A 21,975-nucleotide genomic window follows, 5' to 3' on the forward strand; every position below is an offset into this window, starting at 1 on the left:
TGGGGGACAGAATCGTCAGACCAGAGCTATGGATTTCATAGATCACAGAGCTGGGTTTGCAAGTGTTTATTGACTAGTTCATGGTTTCTTTTAATGACTTTAGTGCAACCATCTTGATTCTATGGAAAATTTCTCTTTCGGGGAACAACAAAATCAAACTTGTCGAAGTAGAATTTGTGAGGATATTAAGGCGATGCTTACCAAAATGCTGATCTGATATTTTTCCCTGCATGCACCTGTGTTTTCGCACCAAGTACTGAAGCTGAAGTTTGGAAACTGCACAGAACCTTCCCTCAGGCAGTCTAACATTCGTGTGCATCCCCTCCCCTTCCTTCCTTCCCTCCTCTCCTCTCTCTGCATGCTCGCTCCCCTCGTCCTGCAGGAATAGGCTCTCTTCCTCCGCCGCTGCAGCTCTGACACAACCGGCATGTCTGCAAACTGAGCGAGGGAGAGAGAGAGAGAGAGACGCAGAGGAACGCACGATCCCTCCTTCAAGACGCACAACTTGTGTTTTGTTTCTTTCCGCTGAAGGAGAATAGAAGACGGGTGGGTGTTTATTTTTTACCACTGCGACGAGGCTTTTGTGGTTTTTTTGTGTGTGCAGGAAGAGGATCAAAACAAGGTAAACGATGTGCGAATAGGCAGAGATAAGGGATGTGCAGCTTTTTACTGTACTGTACGGGACGGGATGCTGAGGATGCACTTGGTAAAAGATGCTGATGCGCGTTAAAAAAAAAAAGAAACAAAACCTAATCCGTGTGTGCAAGCTCATGCAAGCAGTGTTTAAGCGTGTAGGTGCAATAATGTGACATTCCGTCCATACTGTACACTACTGTAATTGTGGCGAAATGCTGCACCGCACCGCTGTGAGGGTTCATGTGAGGAGAAACCGGAGGTGCTGCCTCTGCTGCTGCTGCTGCTGCTGCTGCTGCTGCTGCTGCTGCGGATGATGAGGAAGAGGAGCAATCCGCTGGTGCAGATTCGACTTAGTGCGAATGTAAATGAAGCAGCGATGTAATAATGAGTGCCGCAAGTTTCCTGGAAGGTTTTTTTTTCTCTCTCCCCCTTGTAGAGCTGCACTGCAATGTCGGGGGGGGGGGGGGGGGGGGGGTGAGGCACTGCATGTGAGTCTGTCAGGTGGGGAAAAGATGGCAAGAACAAAAAGCAACATGAAGTGCAGTAAGGTCATAATAAAGTGGGCCTGTGAATCCAATGGAATTATTTAGGAATATTTTTATTCTAATGATCTTTTCTGTATTAACCTAAAAGCATAAAAGTCTGTCCAACACTAAGTTCCAGCACTTTATTAGAGAAACAATGCTATTTCCAGATATTAATTTACTGCTGATTAGTCCTGAGTCACTGTAAATGCCCAATACAGGACTCGTGTTGTGATAATATTTGCAGTAAAATGCCACAGTTTCTAGAATAAACTCCAATAAACAGATGCACTCAAAGCTTCTTTAAAAAAAAAATAAAAATTTCCTCGTCTTCTCGTGATGCTCCCTCAGGCCCGTGCACTGACCCACACCACTTGCTCATCTTTGACCCTTCTTTGTTCGCCTGTTTTTCTGATTCCGGGAGTCTTTTCCATGAGGACACATCGCAGGCGAGATGGGCAGCATCAGCACAAATCCACACAAGATGGAGTGTGGTTGTAAAATCCAGGGCGCAGGTGTCTCAGCCAGCCTTCGGACACTGCGTGGCACTAATGTAAAGATGTCTCAATCCAGTTTAGCTGTCCTTTTTTTTTATCCTCATACAGTTAATCTCACTTCTGGGCTGTTTTTGTGAATATATAGGACTCACAAAATATAATTAAATCTATCAAATGTATATGAAGATTGCTGCAAAGTGTTTTTGGTGCATCCTTGCCAACACAAAGATCTCCATCTGAATGCTGTCCGCATCAAGCCTCATCATCATCATCCTCCCCCATCCCATCAAAGTCCTGCCTCTGCCACCCTGTAGTGAAGCTGCATGTCCCAACAGTAGTACTAATGCAGTCACAGCTTGTATATTCTGTCCCCCTCTGGCTGCAGGTCTGCCCCTGATATCGTGACCACTGAGGGAAGAGAACACAGAACTGCTTCATCATGAATTTTGTAATGAAAGCTGCGCTGGGAGGTGAGTAGTCTGCCTGGCGTGAGGTTGATTTAACAGCACTGCAGTGTGCAGGATTTAAAGGGGATGTTGGGCAGCAGTAGCGGCAGCACTGTACCAGCACTGACCGGGTAGTTATTGGGAGACGCTGGGGCTGCAATAGTCCATCCTGCACCAAATCACTGACTTCAGCTAAACATTTTGTCGCTCCGTCCTCCTGCAGGGCACCTTTTAAAGATCTCTCAGGGAATAACTTGTTTAAAAAGGGCATTGTGTTTTGGCTAAAGTCCTTGATATTGTTCATACTTTACTGATCTATATTCCTGCTTTTCTTTTTAAACTACAACATTGTGACCAGTGTAGAGGTTTCTGCAGACGAGGTTAGGACTGCTGCAGATGAAATAGGACAGTAGCAGGAGCAGGTCTAGTTCTATAATAGTGTCAAAAAAACCCTTCCATTTCCAGAATGTCACCTTCTCAGGACAGCAGCAGCCTTACTGTAGCTTGAGCTTAATGCGTGAGTTACCTTTTTCAAGCAAGAGAGCTAGAGAAGGGCTGTTTTGCCAAGAGCTATGACTAACATTTTTTTCACAAGACTTTTGTCCTTTAAAGCCTTCAGGTATTATCCTTTAGAATATTATCTTAGCTATTATTTGCCCCCTAATTAGTCCTCATTATGGCTCTGTAATTCATCCTCCTTGTCAGCCGTAGCTTCAGGGTTAAAGGCATTAAAGTGGCACTGGCAGCTATAATGCTGCAGTTACACACATACGGGTCAGTGGTGCGTGATGCTGAGTTTTCCACTGTTGTCCAGGTTACAGAGGTGTTGGACAGTTACAGTTGGGATGCAGAGTTGCAGCACAGTCCCGGCTCCTCATTGGGATGCAGAGGGTGCAAGTGCTGCCTTGTTCTGCATAGCCCGAGTCTGCGCTATGAATTCTTAAATCAACTGCATTGCTTCGGATGCTGGTTTTTACTCCGCATAAGTTTGGCCGCACTCTGTCTGAAGACTTTGGGAGTAAATTTGGCAGTGTGGGGGTTTATTCTGCTTATGCTGGAGAGATGTTTTATAGATATGGTAAAGAAGTGAGTGTGTGTATGTAAAGTGCATCTACAGACATGATAAATTATGAAAGGCCTGTGTTCGAATATAGATTTTTGATAAGACGAGAGAGTGAGGATGCAACAAAGCAGATGTTTGATATATTTAAAAGAACGTGACTAATAATCAATGCTGGTGGCCGTCGGGGTGATCATTTTGCTCTCAGTGCCTGTGTGCGTTTTGTAAAGAAATCGTGTGGTTCTGGTCCATGTTCAATGACTGAAACACAGTGACCTCTTTCCACAGAAATGTCAGCAAAAATACTGACAGTGCACTAATTCTTCAAGGCTCCCTGTGGGGGGAAGATAATCAGATAATGACACAAACCAGTTAGTCAGATAATTAATCAGCTAAGCTATTGATCCGAAGCCCAGAGCCCCTCAGTGAATATGTCAATATTACTGAAATATTATATAACCCATTTTGCTGCATTGTCAGTGGCCAAGAATGACGTGTCCATAACTTCCCTGTCCCATTCCACAAATTCAATGAGGCTTCACTGTCAAATATGCCAAATAAAGTTAAAAAAAAAATTAAACAGCATATGGTCTCCAGCTTTTAATTTATTATCTGCTTTTATTACCTCTCGGGTTGGTAATGTTGGTCAGCAAGTGGCTCGATGCATTTGGATGGATTGCATGGACATTGAGTGCAGATGTTCATGGTCTCCAGAGGATGATTTCTGCTGTTGTTGAGTGTCTTGATCCTCAAAATTGCCTCCAAAACTGCAATAAAGTTGACTTTCTTTGGTTTTCACATAAAATATCTCAATTATAGGACAAATTGCCATAAACATTTGGTGCAGACTTCATGTTCCGTTTTTTCTGATCCCCTGATGTTTCATCAGTCTCCATCAACAGGTCACAAGGTCATTGTGTTCAATACTGTAGTTTGTCACCAAGAATTTGCAAAACTAATTACTAATTATTGTCATCTGCCACAGCTGTAATTTTTGTTAAGTGCTAATTAGATAATGTTAAAGTGCCTTCACACACTTTTTTTGCCCTAATAGTGTTTGTAAAAATTCTCCATGCACAACATCAACGATAAGTGAAATACCAACAAATTTTGTCCTTTTGTAATTTCTGAGGACTTTAAACTGCAGATGTAGATGCAGACTCTGAGCCTTCTGCATTAAAACTAAGTGCTAACCCAATGCAAATGAACTGTTATGTACAGTATATCTGCCATTATTGCTGTTTCAGGTGCATGCTCGTGACACAAAGCAACAATGAACATGCGTAAATTGAGGTGTGATGTCATAATTTTTCAAACTCAGCTTTACATAACATAAAAATTTGCTCTGAAGGATGTTTTTGAAGAAATTTCCATTTGAGTGACATAAAATCACCTTTGTGTGTGACTGAGAAGCCTGAATGTAGAGGAAAATGCTACTTTAGCATATTATTTCTATTGGTGTGAACAAGCCCCAGATAATAACGGGAACTTTATAAACATTTTGATGACTATAATATTAAAAAAAATGCTGCTGTCTGCCTATAGAGACATACGAGTGTCTGATATCCATGTTGACGCCTGGTTTTGGGCTGTTCCTGCGCCTTTAGTCTTAACATTCTCTTACAACCCGAATGAAATAATTTATACAGCCTTCTCCTCAGTGATTAGAAATATAATCCATCAAGCTCCATTTTTTCCATCCTCACTCTGAAACTATCAGAGGTCAGATCTTACAGCTTGTTATAACGCTGCTCTTTCCCATCCTGTGATTATTTCTCTCTTGTTTGGATGTGGATTTGCTGTCCTGTCACGGAGTGTTCTGCTGAGTATGTTAGACGATGAGTGTGTGGATGAGAGTCTTCATGAAAGAGAGGATGCTGCCAGTGCATTAAGTAATCCTCTAAGGCTTCTTTGGTTACAGATACTTGGAAGAAAACAGAGCAATGTTTAACTGTGATGATTCAGCAGGGCTAAAATCCGAAGCTTGGATAGTGCTGGGCTGTCTGGCAATTTGCTGCAATAGCCACCGTCGAAACTGCAGGTCATGTGATGCCCAGACAGAATCCCCTCGCAAAACCATCACAAAAGCCCTTTGGTCCAAAAAAAAGCCACATGGCTTTAGTGCTGTTTGTGTGTGCAGGCTGCAGAATGCTTCTACTTTGCTGTGTGGAGACCATGAAAGAGCTTGTTTGGTGTTTTTACTTGGATGGTTTATGCTGTGCAATTAAGTTTCTTCCTTACAAGTGACTTAATGAACTTCTCATATCACATGTCAGAAGCGGATTCGAAAACCTGAGGTGCAAAATTGTGTAGATGAAAGAACTGCTTATGCTTTCTGTCGACATATACAATATATTCACATATGTTACAGCCCAGCTGACTAGGGGGAAACGAAAGCAACAAAGAACAGCCGGATAGCTGCTGTTTAACCACACTTGACAATGTTTTTTTACTGAACGTATGTAAATATTACAGATCAAAAAAAAAGAGGAACTAAGGGTGGAGGACACTCCTCAAGTAATAGAAAATAATATAAGAAAAGGAGGACTTCTACCAGAAGTTAAAATACTTACATGTTCTCTTTTAAGAAAATAAAAGCCTCAAAATCAAAATCGGACTTACTTCACCTACTCTATCCAGAACAAAAGTACAAACAAGTCTACAAGTCTAACACCTCTTTTGTTTTTACAAAGTTAAAATGACTTTTACGCAATCAAGAGCACTTGCTCTTGCCCTGTCTTGTTTTGAACCAAGTGTCTTAAATTCACAATTCTCTGTACTGAGAGACAAACACAGGTGTACAGATGGATGTGGCTTGACTGAAGCGTGTTGCAGTGATGGTTCAATCAGGTGAGCAGAGGGAAGAGACAGGATAGGAAACAGGCTATCAATCAGTGGCAAGGACTCGCACATAAAAATTTACATACAGAGACCTGAAGAGGTTAATCCCACTGAAGGGGAAATGGAGTGCAACAGCCCAGTGCTGTAACACACCACAGTTAACCCATAAGGACATTTTTATCCCATCACAACTGTAGAGAATTTCTTCCAGTATTTAATATGTGTCACTGTTTAAATGTTCCTGATATCTACACCTCAATATAGATGGAAAGGTGAACCCTTCATCAGCAACAACAAGTGCAGTAAATAGGTACATCCTGCCCCGTGGTGTCAGGCACCAGGATGTCATTAGCAGTTGCGCTGGTGGTGCTTCCATGAATTTGGCTTGTTTTGGCTTAGCCCATGGATGCACAGTCGGTTGGGATCTGAGGAGTTTGGAAGCTGAGGCTCTTTGAATGTCTTTTGTAATAAACCCTATAAATAAACCCATCCCACATAAACAGAGATCCAGACTGAATACTGCTGATTAAAGTACTTCCATTAAACCCAAACTAATATTGAACTTAACTTTTAGATGAAGCAGTTCTGACATATACATTACTTTGAGCTCCCTGTTCTACCGTTTAGGAGTCCACAGGTTCCTGAAATGTTTCCCCAGGGAACAAAAATGATTAATTTGTGCTTCATTCTGCAGTTAGACATTATTATTAATCAACAGAGCCGTGTTGTTGTTGTTTGGGAGCCACGTAACCGCCGCACACACAGCTTTTAACACCCAACTTTAAATTCATGCTTAAATAAATGCTTCTGTGCCTGAGTGCCTCGGTGCTGACTCAGCACTTTACAACTCCGAACACTTTTGGTTGGTTTGACAGAATAGTGGGCCGTTAAGTGAGCCAGTCATTTAGCGCCAAGGCCTGGAGCTCAATCACACTCTGGAGGCCTCAGGCGGCAGCAGCCACATCGTGACAGTATCAGCAAAAATGTCAGTGGTGCAGCCAGCAAGTCAGTGGTTAAAATTTACCCACCAAATTCAGAGACATTTAAGCTTAATATTATGTCTGATTGGTTTTGCATAATCATGCAGTAAGCATCAATACATCAATATGAAACGGCAATTTTGAGACACAAGTATAATCATGGGAATAATATGTCCCCAGAGAAATCCCCTCTTGTCTTTCTACTGAATTTTACATTTATGTAACAATGTATCCAGCTGGGAGGATAACTGTTAGATTGATGTTTTTTTTTTGTTTGTCATTTAACAAATAGAAAGTTAGCACTTTTCTAATATGTGAAGGAAATGTACTTTTGATTGACTGGCAAAGGCTGACAGGACAACTTCATTGGTAATTGGTGTGAGATGATGCCTGTTAATAATTTTTACAACTAACTAACTATATCAAAATAAATCAGCCAATTGTATGATGAGCTTTATTTTCCTGTTAAAGGGTTCCTTTGTGTGCTTTTTCTTATATGAGTTATTGTCAAGTATGTAAATGAAAATGCAAATCAACATTTTATGGCATTTTTTTACAGCTTAATGTGCTAAGCATACTTCAAATAGCTTATGACAGCAGTAAAAAGAGAATATATTCAAATTAGAATTCTTCTGTTTATGCTAACAACAGGACATCTCAATACAAACCCTGTCAGATGACATATATATATATATATATATATATATATATATATATATATATATATATATATATATATATATATATATATATATATATATTTATAGTTAAGCTGTGGAAGCAGCTTGTCAAGAAATTAGAGGATCAAAGAATGTCAACAAAGCCAATTAAAAAACCACAACCAACATTCCTACTAACAAGAATTGTCTGTGTGGCCAAAGCTTGATATAGCTTAATCATCTGTGCTGTGGCTGTCCATTGCTGTCCAATAACTATTTAAAAACAGAGCCGCTTTATTCCAATGAATTTGAGCACTGTAGTTTATTTTCAGTCCCACATACAGCTGCTTGAAATACTAACTCGTGCACAAAATGTGTATTAATCCAGAGCTAAAAATAGTCCCGAACAAAGACTGTTCGAGGAGGTTTGAGCCATTTGCAGAAAAACCACAGGACTCTGCTCCTGTTGTCATTGAGCTACTACAGCTCCCATGTGTTTTACCACACTTGTGCTCCCAAAAACCTTAACCTGCTAATCATTAATTATTGATCCTTTCATCTAATTCAACATACACTCGATCCTATGTCAGCATGCGGGGCTAAACAAAGTGGCAGCCAGTACATCAGCTCCCAGTAATGGATGACATCTTCAGCGGTTAAATGTGACAAAGCTGTGTTATTTGAGGTGAAATGAAAACAGGAGACACCTTGAGATGTTCCTCCTTCACCCCATCTCCACAGAGTCCAGATAATCACGTTTAGCAGCACTCTAATGTGATTGGCTGAGGGAATCAGGTCTTCATCTCTTGACTGGTGCAGAGGCCTAATGCTCTCACAAACACACACTCACAAACACACACACACACACACACACACACACACACACACACACACACACACACACACACACACACACACACACACACACACACACACACACACACACACACACACACACACACACACACACACACACACACACACACACACACACACACACACGCACACAATTCCACAGTCTTCTTGCGAGTCACTCCAGCACATCAAATTCAATTGTAAAAGCTGACCTTGAGCGCCTGCTAGAGTGCAAAATGTGTGTGTATGACTGCATGTGTGTGTGTGTGTGTGACAGGACGTCCAGATTCAGCAAATAATGCATTCAGCCATCAAAGTCAGTGACAGAGCGACTGAGGGAGAAAAGGAAATTCAGAGAAAGGAGAGGCAATTTGTGCTGCAACTATGCATTGATGACCTTCTTTTATACATTAAACACATACTGCAGTTAAAGGATGTACATTTTCAGTGAATCACTTCATTTCCTTGATGCAAGAAAAAAACATGTATATCTTTGATTATACAACTCTAAGTAGCCTTTATTGAGACAAAGTAGACATATGTGCGCAAGTGGGAATATAAACAGGATATGCTCGAATTGTGATGTGTGGATTGTTCCGAACTACTTTGTTTGTCTCCCCATTTACACAGTCAGCGGTCTGTATGAACACAATTGTTTATCAATTCACACACAGAATGGTGAGCTAGGTCTTAAGAGATATCTGCAGTATTTGACAGAAGTATTGGATTAAAACAACCTAGTGCACCTTTAACTGGAGACTGTGTTGCGCTTGGAGACGACACACCAGTCGTGATGCTCCTCAACATTAGTAATGTTGCAACCATTGAGTATTTGATGGCAACTGATGCATTATTGCATCTCTGCCCTCATTTTAATCCCAGCTACACACCTGGAAAGCTTCACGATTGGGTCGTGTTTATTGTCAGTGCTGTTGCATTGACAATATCCGTCCACATGGTCACACTATCAGACTCCAATGATTTTCTTACTAGATGTGCAGATAAAACTATTAAATTATGTGGTCAGAAACAAGACTAAAAGCTTAAAGCCAACTAATGACCACTAAAGGTTGAAAATCTCTGCAGTGTGTTGGATGAATGAGAATCAGCAATGGAGGAGAAGTGTAATGTTTATCGTGTGAGACAACAACACGACTGGATTAAACCACATGATGGAGGCATGTCTGTACATACTGATATAATGGTTGGCTATAGGAAGAAGATTAAGACGCAATGTGCCAAAATCACTTCAGATTGGCCTTTGGTGTTTGACAGATGGATCAATTAACAGAAACCCTGAAACCCATTACTAGTAGTGTAATAAAAGCCTACATTAAATGACTAAATGACTACAATAATGACTTTTCTAGAATTTCACAGCTTTAACACCCCACCAGTCTGGAGGTATTTATCAGTAATTTCTACACATGATGTGAAAATTGCAAATATGTATAATAAACAACACATGCACACCTTAAAACCTGATATTTAGACAGGAGTGCTGTACATCTCATCGGAGCAATGACAAGAGCTGATGGCTGCTGGACAGACATCTGTCTTATTCGCTCGATAATGCATATTAAACTGGTGGCAAAACCACAGACACAGCAGTTCTCCCCGACAGAAGCTTTCTCCTCTCTGTGAGACACAATGTAGCTTAATGTGGAGGTGTCAGCAAGTATTGGGCTACAATAAGAAACAATGAGAGGATTTGTCTGACGGCGGTGACACAGACATGGAACAAATTGCTGCCAACAAACAATAAAAAAAAATTCAGGAAACCATCTGTGCTGCAGGATCTGTCAAAAAATTGGGTGTCCTCACAGATACTGGAAGCCACTCTGATGATGAGACTTCTTCATGACGTCTTGTCAGAAACTTTCCTTTGCAGCAGCTGTGGTCGATATCAAACTTTTATGAGGGAACTTAGAGTGTTCAAGAGGTGCAAAATTGCTCCCCTCCTTCCTGGTTGGTCATTTCTCTTGTACAGTAGGTGTTCTGCATGCTAGAGGTAAAATAATGCTGCTCTGCATTGAAATTCTGTTGAAGAAAAATGTATGCTGTTCACACATTTAAATCCAAGACCAGGAGAATGGCTCTCCAGTGTTCAAATATGTAATTTATTTGTGAAATGCATGGATCTGACACAAAGGAATTCCCTTTTTTTAAAAAATGCCAACACCATCTGCTTACAAGAAATTAGCAAGGAAGAGTCATTGTTACAAAAAGAAAAAAGAAATACTTAGAAGTTATTATTAGTAACTGGGTATTATAGTACTACTCATGCTAAAAGCTTAGTGAAAGCAGAAATATTAATTAGAATCATAAGGAGACAAGAGGCAGGATTTGTGCCACTGATGTTGTTTTTCTGTGAAACCTTCAGAATAAATCAGATTTGAAAAAAAAAAAAAAACCACACCAGCAGAAGCCTTTCAAATATAAAAGTACATGCATAAAGCAGTACACTTTAAACTGTAGGTGAAGAGGCCACCGTGGTACCACTGAACTTAACATCCCAACAAGAAAACAAAGCAGTCTCACTGTAAATCCTGTCTGATACACTGTGCAAAGCCTTTCCACCTGAGGGAAATTGAAGTTGACTCAAAGCATAACTGCCACCAATTAGTGAGGAGAAAAATAACAGTGAACACACTTTGTTCTCCTGTACTGCCAATTTAAAGTAAATAAGCTGTGTTGAGGCCGGGTTTCCTGTCCTGAAGGCCAAACCTACATCTCTACAGCACGCTCGTGTGCTTTCCCACCACACTTCGGACTTAGCGAGGGATTTGCTTGAGAACTTTGGAAAAAAAGAGAGATGAGCGCTGTTTATCTGATGTGAAAAGTTCAAGCTCTGGGAGAGTTAGCTAAGGTTAGTCTTCTTTCCCACATTCCCTCCAGACCTTGGATTTAACAAAGACTTAGCCAAGAACTTTCACAAAGGAAAGGCTTAGAGGAATGACACCTTTTTGTCTAGCAGTGAGGCAGTGTCCGTGTGTCAAGGAAGAAAAATCCTAAATTAAAGGAGATAGCTGCCACAGGAAAATGTCTTGAAATGTTGAAACTGGCTGGTGAGGCACTGGTTTTATTCCAGAGGTGATCGTGCAGGATATTCAGTGTTGCAACAGCTAAACAGCAGTGCATGTGGATCACTCATTTACTGTGATGTGGATCGTACAAAAGCAACAAAAGAGGGTTGAAGTCTAACTCATCATTTTTCCATTACAAGCTTTTATACGACATTCCGTGTCATTCAACGACAACTACGACAACCGTACACAACATGCAGGGCTAAAGTGTGAAGACACTCAAATCAAAAAATTTAACAAAAAAACACACCGCTCATGTGATGACTGCAGGCTTAATAGAATTATTCTGGTTAAAAAGGACATTGTCGTATCTCTAGCAAATGGCTCACAGAGCAACAGCCGGGATAATAGCTCAATATAACTCTGAGCTTTGTCTCCCAGGATCCTCTTTACATCTGAACAGAGACAATCTGAATGTGCTAATAAGATTTCGTGAAGCCAGAGCAAGTTTGTTTTGGTTTGGGTTACTGTTGTTAAAATAGGTACTGAGGGGCTTTTTTTTTTAGGCCACGATTCATTTGACAGCGAGGCTTAGCTTGTTGTGAGTCATTGCTCCACTTACAGGGATTCAATAGCAGTGTTTACATGGATTCTGTTGGACGTATTCAGGTTCTGGGCTCATAAGCTGATCCTGCTTGCAGTGTGTCAGATAAGCTCTTACCTTGGCTCCAAGAAGCCTGGATGCATCTGATTCTGACACGACTGAGAATATTGATGCATGTAAATTTAATGAGGATGTGTTCGCTCATTGTTTGACTGGTCAGAGATGAAGGGCGTATCAGTGAGCAATATACCAGTTCCCAGTTGTTAACACTGATTTTTAATTTACCCAATTTGGATTTCTGTTGACAGGAAATAAACTTTGCTGCAGCCTGTTTCCTAGCAATGTAATTAAGATAAAACTGTATCTATAGGGTAGGTATGTATGGACGCAGGCTGACTAGTGATTAAATTTGCATATAAGATGTCAAGAGGAACACTTAACTGGGATATAAGCTGCTATCAGTATGTAAATGTTACCACTGATGCAAAGTCAAAGATATTTAGCATTCATAATATGCATCCACATTCCGATAGATGAACATGCATGCAGGCCAACATTTGACCACATAGTGTGATGTGTATGTACATTCAAACAAGCAATGGGCTGTGCAAGAAGTCATGCGTGCAGCCCTAAAATGGATCTAAGCAATTATTTATGTGTACATGCACATATATAGGGACATTACCTGTAGGCCTATATGGACTTTAGCTGTATTTCTTCCTCTCCTTTTCACTATCTTCCTCTCTCATACATACATACACACTTGTAGGAGGCAAAAATGGCGCACCGAGGTTTGGTGGATATTGCTTTGTCAGCTTCTCTGCACTCTTCATTGAATGCTGATACAGCAATACTACAGTTTACCTTTCTTTCGTTCTTCGTCAGTTTTTTTTCTCATCGGCCTTTGTCCTTTTCAATTAAATCCAAGTGGCTCATTAGTGTGATTGATCTATTTGTTTGTCTTGTTTTAAACGCAGGTGGAGGTGGGTGTAGCCTCACTGCAGCAATGTGTGTACTGCAGTTTCCAGAGAGCGCCTATTTTAAGTTTTTTTAGGCACCAATGTTTTGCTTTTCTGTCAGAGAGCAGAGTGTCCTAAATCAAAAGCATGTGTACGGGCTGTCAGATTGCCCTCTGTCCACACTACGTTACACATCAGCTAAATCTGAATAGCTTACAACAATCATAATGGGCATTGGACAAGTCCAAAAGTTAAAATGGTTGGTGAAATGTTACAGGTGACACTAAGCGATTGCTAAGTGGAAGACCTATTACAAACATGACTCAGAAAACCTGCACAGATCATACAAGAATGTGGCACAGAAACCGGTAAAACTGCAGTCATATTAAGTCATCATATGCAAATATTTAGGTAAACAAACTTTAATTAGGTCGAAGCACTAGCTGTGAAGCTTTATTCAACCATACCATCTCAAAATAGCTTCCACACTCAGCTCCAGTGGCTGACGTCCTGTATTATATTGCTTCATTACTTTTAGGCACGATGATAACCAGTTTAAGGGAACAAAATTTTACATTTCCTGCATTTTTGGCCAGCATCTAGTTTGTTTTCACCACAGTGAGGGACTAAGTAACCTAGAGATATAGAAATACATGAATGGACCCGCTTTTCAATTACAGCAAGCCACTCTGAAGCAGAAAAGCATCGCCACAACATGATACTGCCACCTCCATGCCTGCTATAATGGGGTTTTTTGAAATTCTGTGTTTGAATTACACCGGATGTAACAGAACTCCTCATCAAATAATTCAGCTTTCTGCTCATCAGACCATCAAGAAATCTCCATAAAGGTTTGTAGGTCATCAAGGTGTGTTGTGGTAAAATCTCAGATCCTGGAGTCATAAACACCGATGTTTATTGAGGTGAGACCTGTGGTTCTTTTGCTTTGGTTTTTGTTTCTTTGCCTTTTCTTAGGTCATCTGTGACTTTCTGGAAGGGTTGTTGTGGCGCTGTTGGAGGAATTTTGTAAGATCAACCAGTTGTAGGAAGGTTCACTATTGTTCAAGGTATTCTTCATTTGTGGACAATATCTCTCAGTATGCATCTATCGAGTGCCTTAAAAATAGCTTTGCAACTCTTGCAAGGCTGATGTAATTCAATCTCTTTCTTCCTCATCTCTTCTGGCATGTCTTTTGATTTTGCCATAATGGGCTGCTGGTGAGACCTTTTAGTCAACCTCATGTTTCAGAAACGTTCTGTTCATGTGGTGATTAGATTGAGCAGGGCTGTTAGTAATAAAGCCTGGGTGTGTCTGGTGCTGCTGCAACCAATTATCAATACCATTTGGTAGTTTTTTTGTGATTTTGTTGCTGAGGGGGTGAATATTTATTCAATTTTTTTTTCGATGACATTTTTTTCCTCAATACATTAAATGATCTTTTGTGGTTACTCAGGTTGCCTTTGTGCTATGTTACATTTTCTTTGAAGATCTCACATAGCTTAATGTGAGATACAAACAAAAACAGAAGAAATCACTAGTATAAATGTTGAAAAACTTCCTGCTTTGTGTGTTCTTTGTCTCCTTCATTGCTCCTGCACTCACCCAGTTCATCACATCTCTACTCCTGTCTTGTCTTTTATCTCTCGCCGCGTTTTGCTACCGTTTGTGTTTATTATGCTGATGACTGGAAATACTAACAGCACCGGGGGCAGCTGCAGACTGAAGGATTGTTCAGTGTTCTTCTCTCTTGGTTGCTTGTTTTTCTCTCCTCAGATGCCTCCTGCCTGCCTCTCATCCTCCCCATCAATTTCCTCGTCACCCTATCCTCACTCTGCCTTTCATTTCCTTCTAACTGCTTCTCCCCCTACTTTTCCCCTCTATTTTTTCCTCCCTCTTCATCTTTTCAGCTGTCCCAATCTCTCACCATCTCTCTAAGTCCCACAGAAACTGCTGGCTAATCCTGCTATCTGGAACAGCTCAGCTAATTGGACTCAATAATTTTTGACATATTCTCTCCCTCTCCTCATGCTATTCTTGTTTTCCTTAATATGTAATGTCCTGTCACAATATTCACAAATATACTGACTCAACATATCCCCTGTTTCTCATTTTTCTTTTTGTTTTTCCTCCTCCTCACTGCTTAGCACCACCAGTCTTTGCCAAAAGCCTTTAGACCACAAGCTTTTCTCTTTGTCTTTTTTTTTTTTTTTTAAATGATGATGCTTGGTGAGAGGTTTCACTGTTGCCTCTAATTCCTGTTTGAAAGACTCAGCATTTTTTGTGCCTTGTTGTCAGAACGCATTATTTTATAGGATGTATAACTTCTACGGATGCAGTAAACAGGCTTGTGTAAGACATTTCCCAGGGCTCTTGCCTTGTAGTGCACTAGACAAATCTCATATTTGTACTCTCTCACATCTCTCACTGTTCTTTTTTGTTGCGCCATACTGATGATACAGCATCCTTCTACTAGTCAGTCTCTCTTTTCTGTCAGTGTGTTAAGTTGTAGAAATAGCAGCTACACGGTCCTTGATTTAGTCTTTTCAAATTCAGATGGTGAAAACACAACCTGATTTGTAATCCATACTTATGATATCAAAACGATTTGGTCCCTAAATCAAACTGGACAGCAAGGTCAGATCATCAAGTTTTAATAACTTTAAAGGAAGTTTGCATCTTCTATGCATCAATCATCTTTTAAGAGTGAATACGGTTCTTTTAGCCAAGTCAAATGACCATTATGTCATTGAGCAAGAGTGCTTTAAATGCCGTTTAAATGTTAAGGTTAAGACCCTACATTGTTATCTATGATATGAATTTACCAGAGTAATTTAAATATTAGGATTAAAATCCTAGGAAATTATGGAAAATACACATTTACCTGCCTAGTTTTAACAGCTAGGTTAGGATCCTACAGTATTACTATGTAAATTTACCTGACTGCATTAAATACGAAGGAATGACAATATTATTCATTATGGAAATGTATCTGACTAAATTAGGAATTAAGGTCAATACCCTAAAAAATGTTAAGATATATGGCTGAGGAAAGAGAAGAGCAAGGAAAATGTTTTTGTTGAGTTAACAACTATATATTTTAAAGGGGGCAGGGGAAATAAAACTTTTATTTCCTATGGTGGTAATGTCTTATCGAAGTTAATATTCTGTTTAATTGTTTGGGTGCAATTTGTCCAATAAAAGCATGTTTATAGTGTGATTTCTTATTTTTAGTGGGCATAGTCTATTCACTGTATGGGGTCTATATAGCAGTGTTTCTGCTTATTAAAGCAGAAAGATAGAGGAACTCTACAGATAATACACTTACGTACTTGTTTACAACCTGAGTTTGAGGAAAACAAACAAACAAGAAAATGCCCTGAATAAGTCGGTGTGTCCAAATGTTTGAGTGGTGATGCAAAAATGTGGAGTGAAGACATCGAGTGTTTCTAAAAATTTAACTTTGGCCCAGGAAGCCACAGCTTTATAGCCATGACTAAAAGAAGCAGCAATATATATATATATATATATATATATATATATATATATATATATATATATATATATATATATATCCTGATGCTTTACAGGTAGCAGAACAGGCACGTGCTAAGAGGGTCAAATGTCTCAAATTAGCTCATATTGGACGTATTTGTGTGTAAAACCAGGCCAGCAGTTATCTGACATGTGCAGAGACCTCAGTTAAACAAGGCAGAACACAATGCATGTTAAATGTGAAATTTCAAGAAAGTTTAACAATAAAAAATGTTAAAAACAAAAGAGCATTACAATGCATTGCATTAGTTTTACTTGCAGGTTATGTAACCATGTACTGAACCGATATTGTGAAATATGTATAAAATAACGAGTGTTTCTTGGAGTTTCTGACGAAAAACGCTGCTGTGTGAAACAATGAAATATATGTTGACTTTGGAATGAAAAATGCCAAAATCATTGCACTTGACTTGCATCAAACAGTATTGGATGTTGCCACAAAACCACAGCTCTCAGCAGCGTTTCTCCTGTATTTCTTATAAAATTCCTTTTTCTAAATTCATCTTTTTCTGTTTCAGCCCCAGAATTCAATTTACCTGCTTGTCATGTGTCTGACTCGGCTTGTTTCCTTTGCTGCGTCTCACAGACTAATTCGATAGTTTGACATCTCAATCCGAGAGGCCTGGTGGAGCTGTCATTGTGTCTCATGTCTTTCTTTTTCTGTCGCTCTATCTCTCTTAGGAGGCCCTCCTGATGTCGGCAAAATGCTGGGTGGGGAGGAGAAGGAGGAGGATCCTGATGCAGCGAAGAAAGAGGAGGAGCGACAGGAGGCTCTGAGGCAGCAGGAGGAGGAGAGGAAGGCCAAATATGCCAAGATGGAGGCTGAGAGGGAAAGCATGAGGCAAGGCATCAGGGATAAGGTATGATGGCAATGATGGACAACATTCTCTCTATCCTCCTGACAAAGTGAAATATGCTGGTTTTAACCCAACAATAAGAACTGCAGTGAGCCAATCTTTCACTCATTGTACGTAAAACAGCAACTAAAACAAAGTAAAGACGTATTTTTAAGACCAACTTTACATCCAATAAATGCTACTAAAGAAAAATGAAGAGAAAGAAAAACATTAAGCAAAATAATCTCCGGCCACACGTTCATCTTACAATGTGATGCATATTGTAAGATGATAATATTGTAGCATTCATGCGAGATGTTTTTGATGATTTTTGATACCATCCTGTTCTTTGATGTTCACGTAGCTTCTAAAGGCTTCATATCTGGGCTTTATGACAGGAAAGCTGTTTTTATAAATCACCTGTGTTTGAAATAGACTATTGTGACACTATTTTGTTTGCTTTTGTGCTATTTTTAACTTTTTCTCACTGTATAAAATACGACTGTGGTTGATCAGGAAGGAGCTGAACTCAGAGAAGTGCAAAGGTGATGGAAAGAATGAGTCCGAATGAATTAAAATGAATCTTTCTTTGTTTTTTTTTTGACAGAAACGGGTGGTTCAGGAAGAGAGCTGATTTAGAAATAAAACAAATAAAGATAATGTTGAAGATATTCATGTTTTATGAAGCCATCATCCAGGTTTATCCTAATTCTGCAGGTTAATGACTCATATTTCTTCCAAAACCAACTTCTGCATTCTAAGTCAGCACTACCATTGTTTGTATTGTGTGTGGTTTGAGCTCACCTGCAGTTAATGTCAGGTCATTGTCAGACAGCGCTCCTATCTCCATACCATATCGGGCTGTAGAGCTGCAGCTTCTGCAGTGTTACCACTTCACTGCAGAGACAGTGAGAGTGAGGCAGTCTGTGGGTGGGGCAGGTCTGATGGGAATACTGTGAATCAGCGGGACAAACAGCAACATTCCTCCTCTTGGCTCCTCACCTGCTCTATACTTCTTAAATTTTCCCCGAGGAGGACAAAGAACAACTCCCAGAGTGCTTGTTACCAAAGGGTTTCTGTCAGGTTCCGCTACAGCTTCATACCGCTGCGCTACATAATGTGAAAAATGAAGCCAGTAACTAGGCATGTCATACTACAGCAAAGATGACAGAGCAAATAGTGCAAAGCTGTTTAATCTGGTTGTTAGGAAATGACATCTGACGCGTCAGCCAGAAATACAATCTTATAAATGTGAGAATAAAATGTTTTAAAATAACAAAGCATGAGAATATGTAGCAGACTATATATAAAAGATTGACGTAGTAACTGTGATGCCATCTGTTGGTTTGTGGCCTTTGACCATTGCCATCTTGTATTTTTGACTGCGATGGATCTGACTGAAAACTTAAAGACACACTGATACAGTATCAACCTGTTAGTAACAAGGTAGCCCCGCCCTGAAACATACCCTGCTTTGCCGTCCTTTTTCCTCAAAATGGGACCACGATTAACAAAATGAATATCGAGCTGAATTCAAATATCTTGAAACTAGTAATTGAGACAGTAAACTTGCTAGAAAAATGTTTACTGGGTTAACGGATCAAGTTAGAAGTAGTATTATTTTCTCATACACTTCTGTGCAATCAAAATAGCTTCATAGCAAGAGGAGTCACCGCCTGCTGGCCATTAGAGAGAATACAGAGAAGGCTCTTAAGCATCAGCTTTTCTTTTTACATCTGGAGAATACATGAATCTTTCATGTACAGTCAATGGTTGAATTCTCGAGACTTCCAATCTCGGCTGCTTGATTTCCTGTTGGCTCCCCACAACCACAAAAGTCTCCCTGTCCTGGTTGAGTTCACATCTTGCTTTCTGATTTGTTGAGGTCTTTGAATCACTCTTAGTCTGAAGGAGTTCAAGTATCTTGGCCCCTTTTTTATGAGTGACTGAACAGATGGACTGGTGCAGTGTCAGCGGTAATGCTGTTGTTATACTGGACTGCCATGGTAAAGATAAGGCTGAGCTGGAAGGCAAAGTTCTTGACTTGCTACTAAGTCTACATTGTAACCTTCACCTACAGTCTGGGTAGCTGCAGAAAAGAAGTGGTTGCGGATACAAGCAGCTGAAATCAGTTTACTATATAGGGTGGCTGGGCCCAGCCTTGGAGATGGAGTGAGAAGCTCGGACATCCAGAGAAACCTCGGAGTAGATATGACCCTCCTTCATGTTGAAAAGAGCCAACTCTGTTGGTTTGGGCATTTGATTAGGATGCTTCCTGGTTGGGTCCCTTTGAAGGTTTTCCAGGCACATCGAATGGGGAAGAGACCCCAGGGTACATCTAGAATTTGCTGGAGGAACTGAATATCTCATCTGGCCTGGGAATGCCTTGGGATCCAACAAGAGGGACTGCAAAATGTTTCTGGGGAGAGGGATGGCTGGAATGACCTGAAGAGACTCTGGATAAATGGAAGAAAATGCATAGATGAATGGGATGCTTGACAGTTATTCCTTTTCCTATGACGACATATAGGAAAAAAGCTTTATTGGCGAGTGTCATGTGACGATCCAAAGAATTGTGGTAGCCGATGTGGACCCAAATCAAAACTAAATGGTTTCCAGTGGGAAAAAATTTAAACTTCATGCTTTTGTTCAACTGCATTTTCTTTGCATTTGCACACTTTAAAGTTCTGTTTCTGTGTTTGACCACCAGTATGGCTTGAAAAAGCGTGAGGTGGCTGAGGCTGAGGCAGCAGCCGCTGCAGAGGAGGCTGCAGAGGGCAGCTTGACTCGACCCAAGAAGGCCGTGCCGGCTGGCTGTGGCGACGAGGAGGAAGAGGAAAGCATCATGGACACGGTGATGAAATACCTGCCAGGTCCGCTGCAAGACATGCTGAAGAAGTAGGTTAGCTAGCTGGCTAAAGCTAACATTATCGGGCTTAGTTCATAGGCTACAGTTACATGGTTGGCTTTATTCAGGTTTCTTTCCATTCACATGCAAGTGCGTAACATGAAGTTAAAATCGGGTGTGGTGTTTTGGTGTTTGGACAAATCAAAGCTTCACGGTGGGGAAATGAATCAAAACCAACACTGCGAACTGCAGCCATTAGACTAAGCTAGGCCGATCCAACGGCAAGGGGAATGTTAGCATGACTGATGTTACACTTACGAAGCTAACAGCAAGCAGAGGGCCTAAAGACACATGTTAGATGGTTTATCCTTCTAGTCTGAGAAGTTTTAAACTCCTTTTTCTCTCCTCTGCGATAGCTGCAGAACTCTCTTGCAGTACAGAAAAATAATCTCTTTGTCCACCACATTCACTCTATTTGTACATAAATAAATGAATACATAACAAGCCTCAAGGTGGGCGAACAATCATAAATATTATATAGAAATATTATTCTGTGTCTGTCTTGGAAAAAAAAAAAGAAGTGATAACTTGATAAGCCATATTTTAAAAAGAAAATTTAAAGACTACTGTTGTGTGCTCCTAAGCTTCTGTTTAGCGTTTGACTATGTCTGAAATTTATGTAAACCGTTTTGCACACAATGTGACACATTCTCTGTAAAACCTATTGTGTAACTCCCCTACACGATCCCACAATGGCCAACATCAAGGTGTTATACATTCATGTAGTATAATGTTTGAAAAAAATGTTTCTACTCCCCCGTTCAGAGCGTCTCCTTCTTAAGTCTTGCATGCCATTTGTCTGGTCGAGTTTGTTGTGTGACTATGTGCCCCCAACCCCCGATCCACTTTTCTCCTCTTCTTTATCATGCAAAAAATATTAAGGCAATAACTCCTGAGTTTGACTGTGTTTTCACTACCATGACGATATAACCGTTAATAATAATAGTAATAAAAAAAGATATGTATGCATTCAGGAAATTTAATTTACAGGTTTGCAGGGTTTTGTTTTTTTGTTGTTTCATTGTTTTGACGAAGAATGACTGCGTAGCTGTTTAAACAGCGAAAACCTTAAGCTTTCAGCCATAAAACCAGAACTTACAGTATATGTACTATTACTATCAGGATCTACTAGATGGGAAGGAATACTGAATGATGCAGTGTGAATAGACAGCATGTGTTTGAATAAGCAGTGATAACTGTAGAGTGGACAACAGGCCTGGATTTGACATTATGTGACGAAAGAGTCCATCTTTCTACAACACACACACTCAAACACACACACAAATACAGTGAAGTGAATACTGCAGTTTGATGACAGATTTAGTTACACAGAAAAGCCAGAAATGTTGATGTGAAGTGATGCTCGATTCGGTTCTATTGTTGGTGTAGATGTAAGAATGAGCCACTGATGGGCGATGCCGAATGCCATGAGCAATAAAGGATTATCATGTATGTTTCTGCCTGAGATTCAATAAAAACTTAAAACCTTGTTCACAGACATTAAAAATGTGTCATCTTCTTTTTTCTGCAAAATATCATAATAACAAAAGAAATGACTCGGGTAATACAGCCCACAAGCTTTTCATCCTTG

The 21,975-nt window shown here is 40.2% G+C and overlaps 1 protein-coding gene across 2 annotated transcripts; it reads left to right on the forward strand.

Moving 5' to 3' along the window:
* The first annotated feature begins 335 nt into the window (after nt 1–335).
* Nucleotides 336–21,891, forward strand: cplx2a (complexin 2a). Of its 2 annotated transcripts, none has more exons than XM_023279910.3 (4): nt 336–546; nt 2,043–2,127; nt 17,322–17,500; nt 20,187–21,891. In XM_023279910.3, the coding sequence occupies exons 2-4, from the start codon at nt 2,097–2,099 to the stop codon at nt 20,376–20,378; spliced, it is 402 nt and encodes a 133-aa protein (XP_023135678.1). In that variant the 5' UTR covers nt 336–546; nt 2,043–2,096; the 3' UTR covers nt 20,379–21,891. The 2 variants fall into 2 exon arrangements, with proteins under 2 accessions (XP_023135678.1, XP_023135677.1); XM_023279909.3 differs by having other exon boundaries at nt 337–622.
* Nucleotides 21,892–21,975: the final 84 nt, after the last annotated feature.

Source organism: Amphiprion ocellaris, chromosome 4 (genome assembly GCF_022539595.1).
Source record: "Amphiprion ocellaris isolate individual 3 ecotype Okinawa chromosome 4, ASM2253959v1, whole genome shotgun sequence".
Taxonomy (NCBI): Eukaryota; Metazoa; Chordata; class Actinopteri; family Pomacentridae; genus Amphiprion; species Amphiprion ocellaris.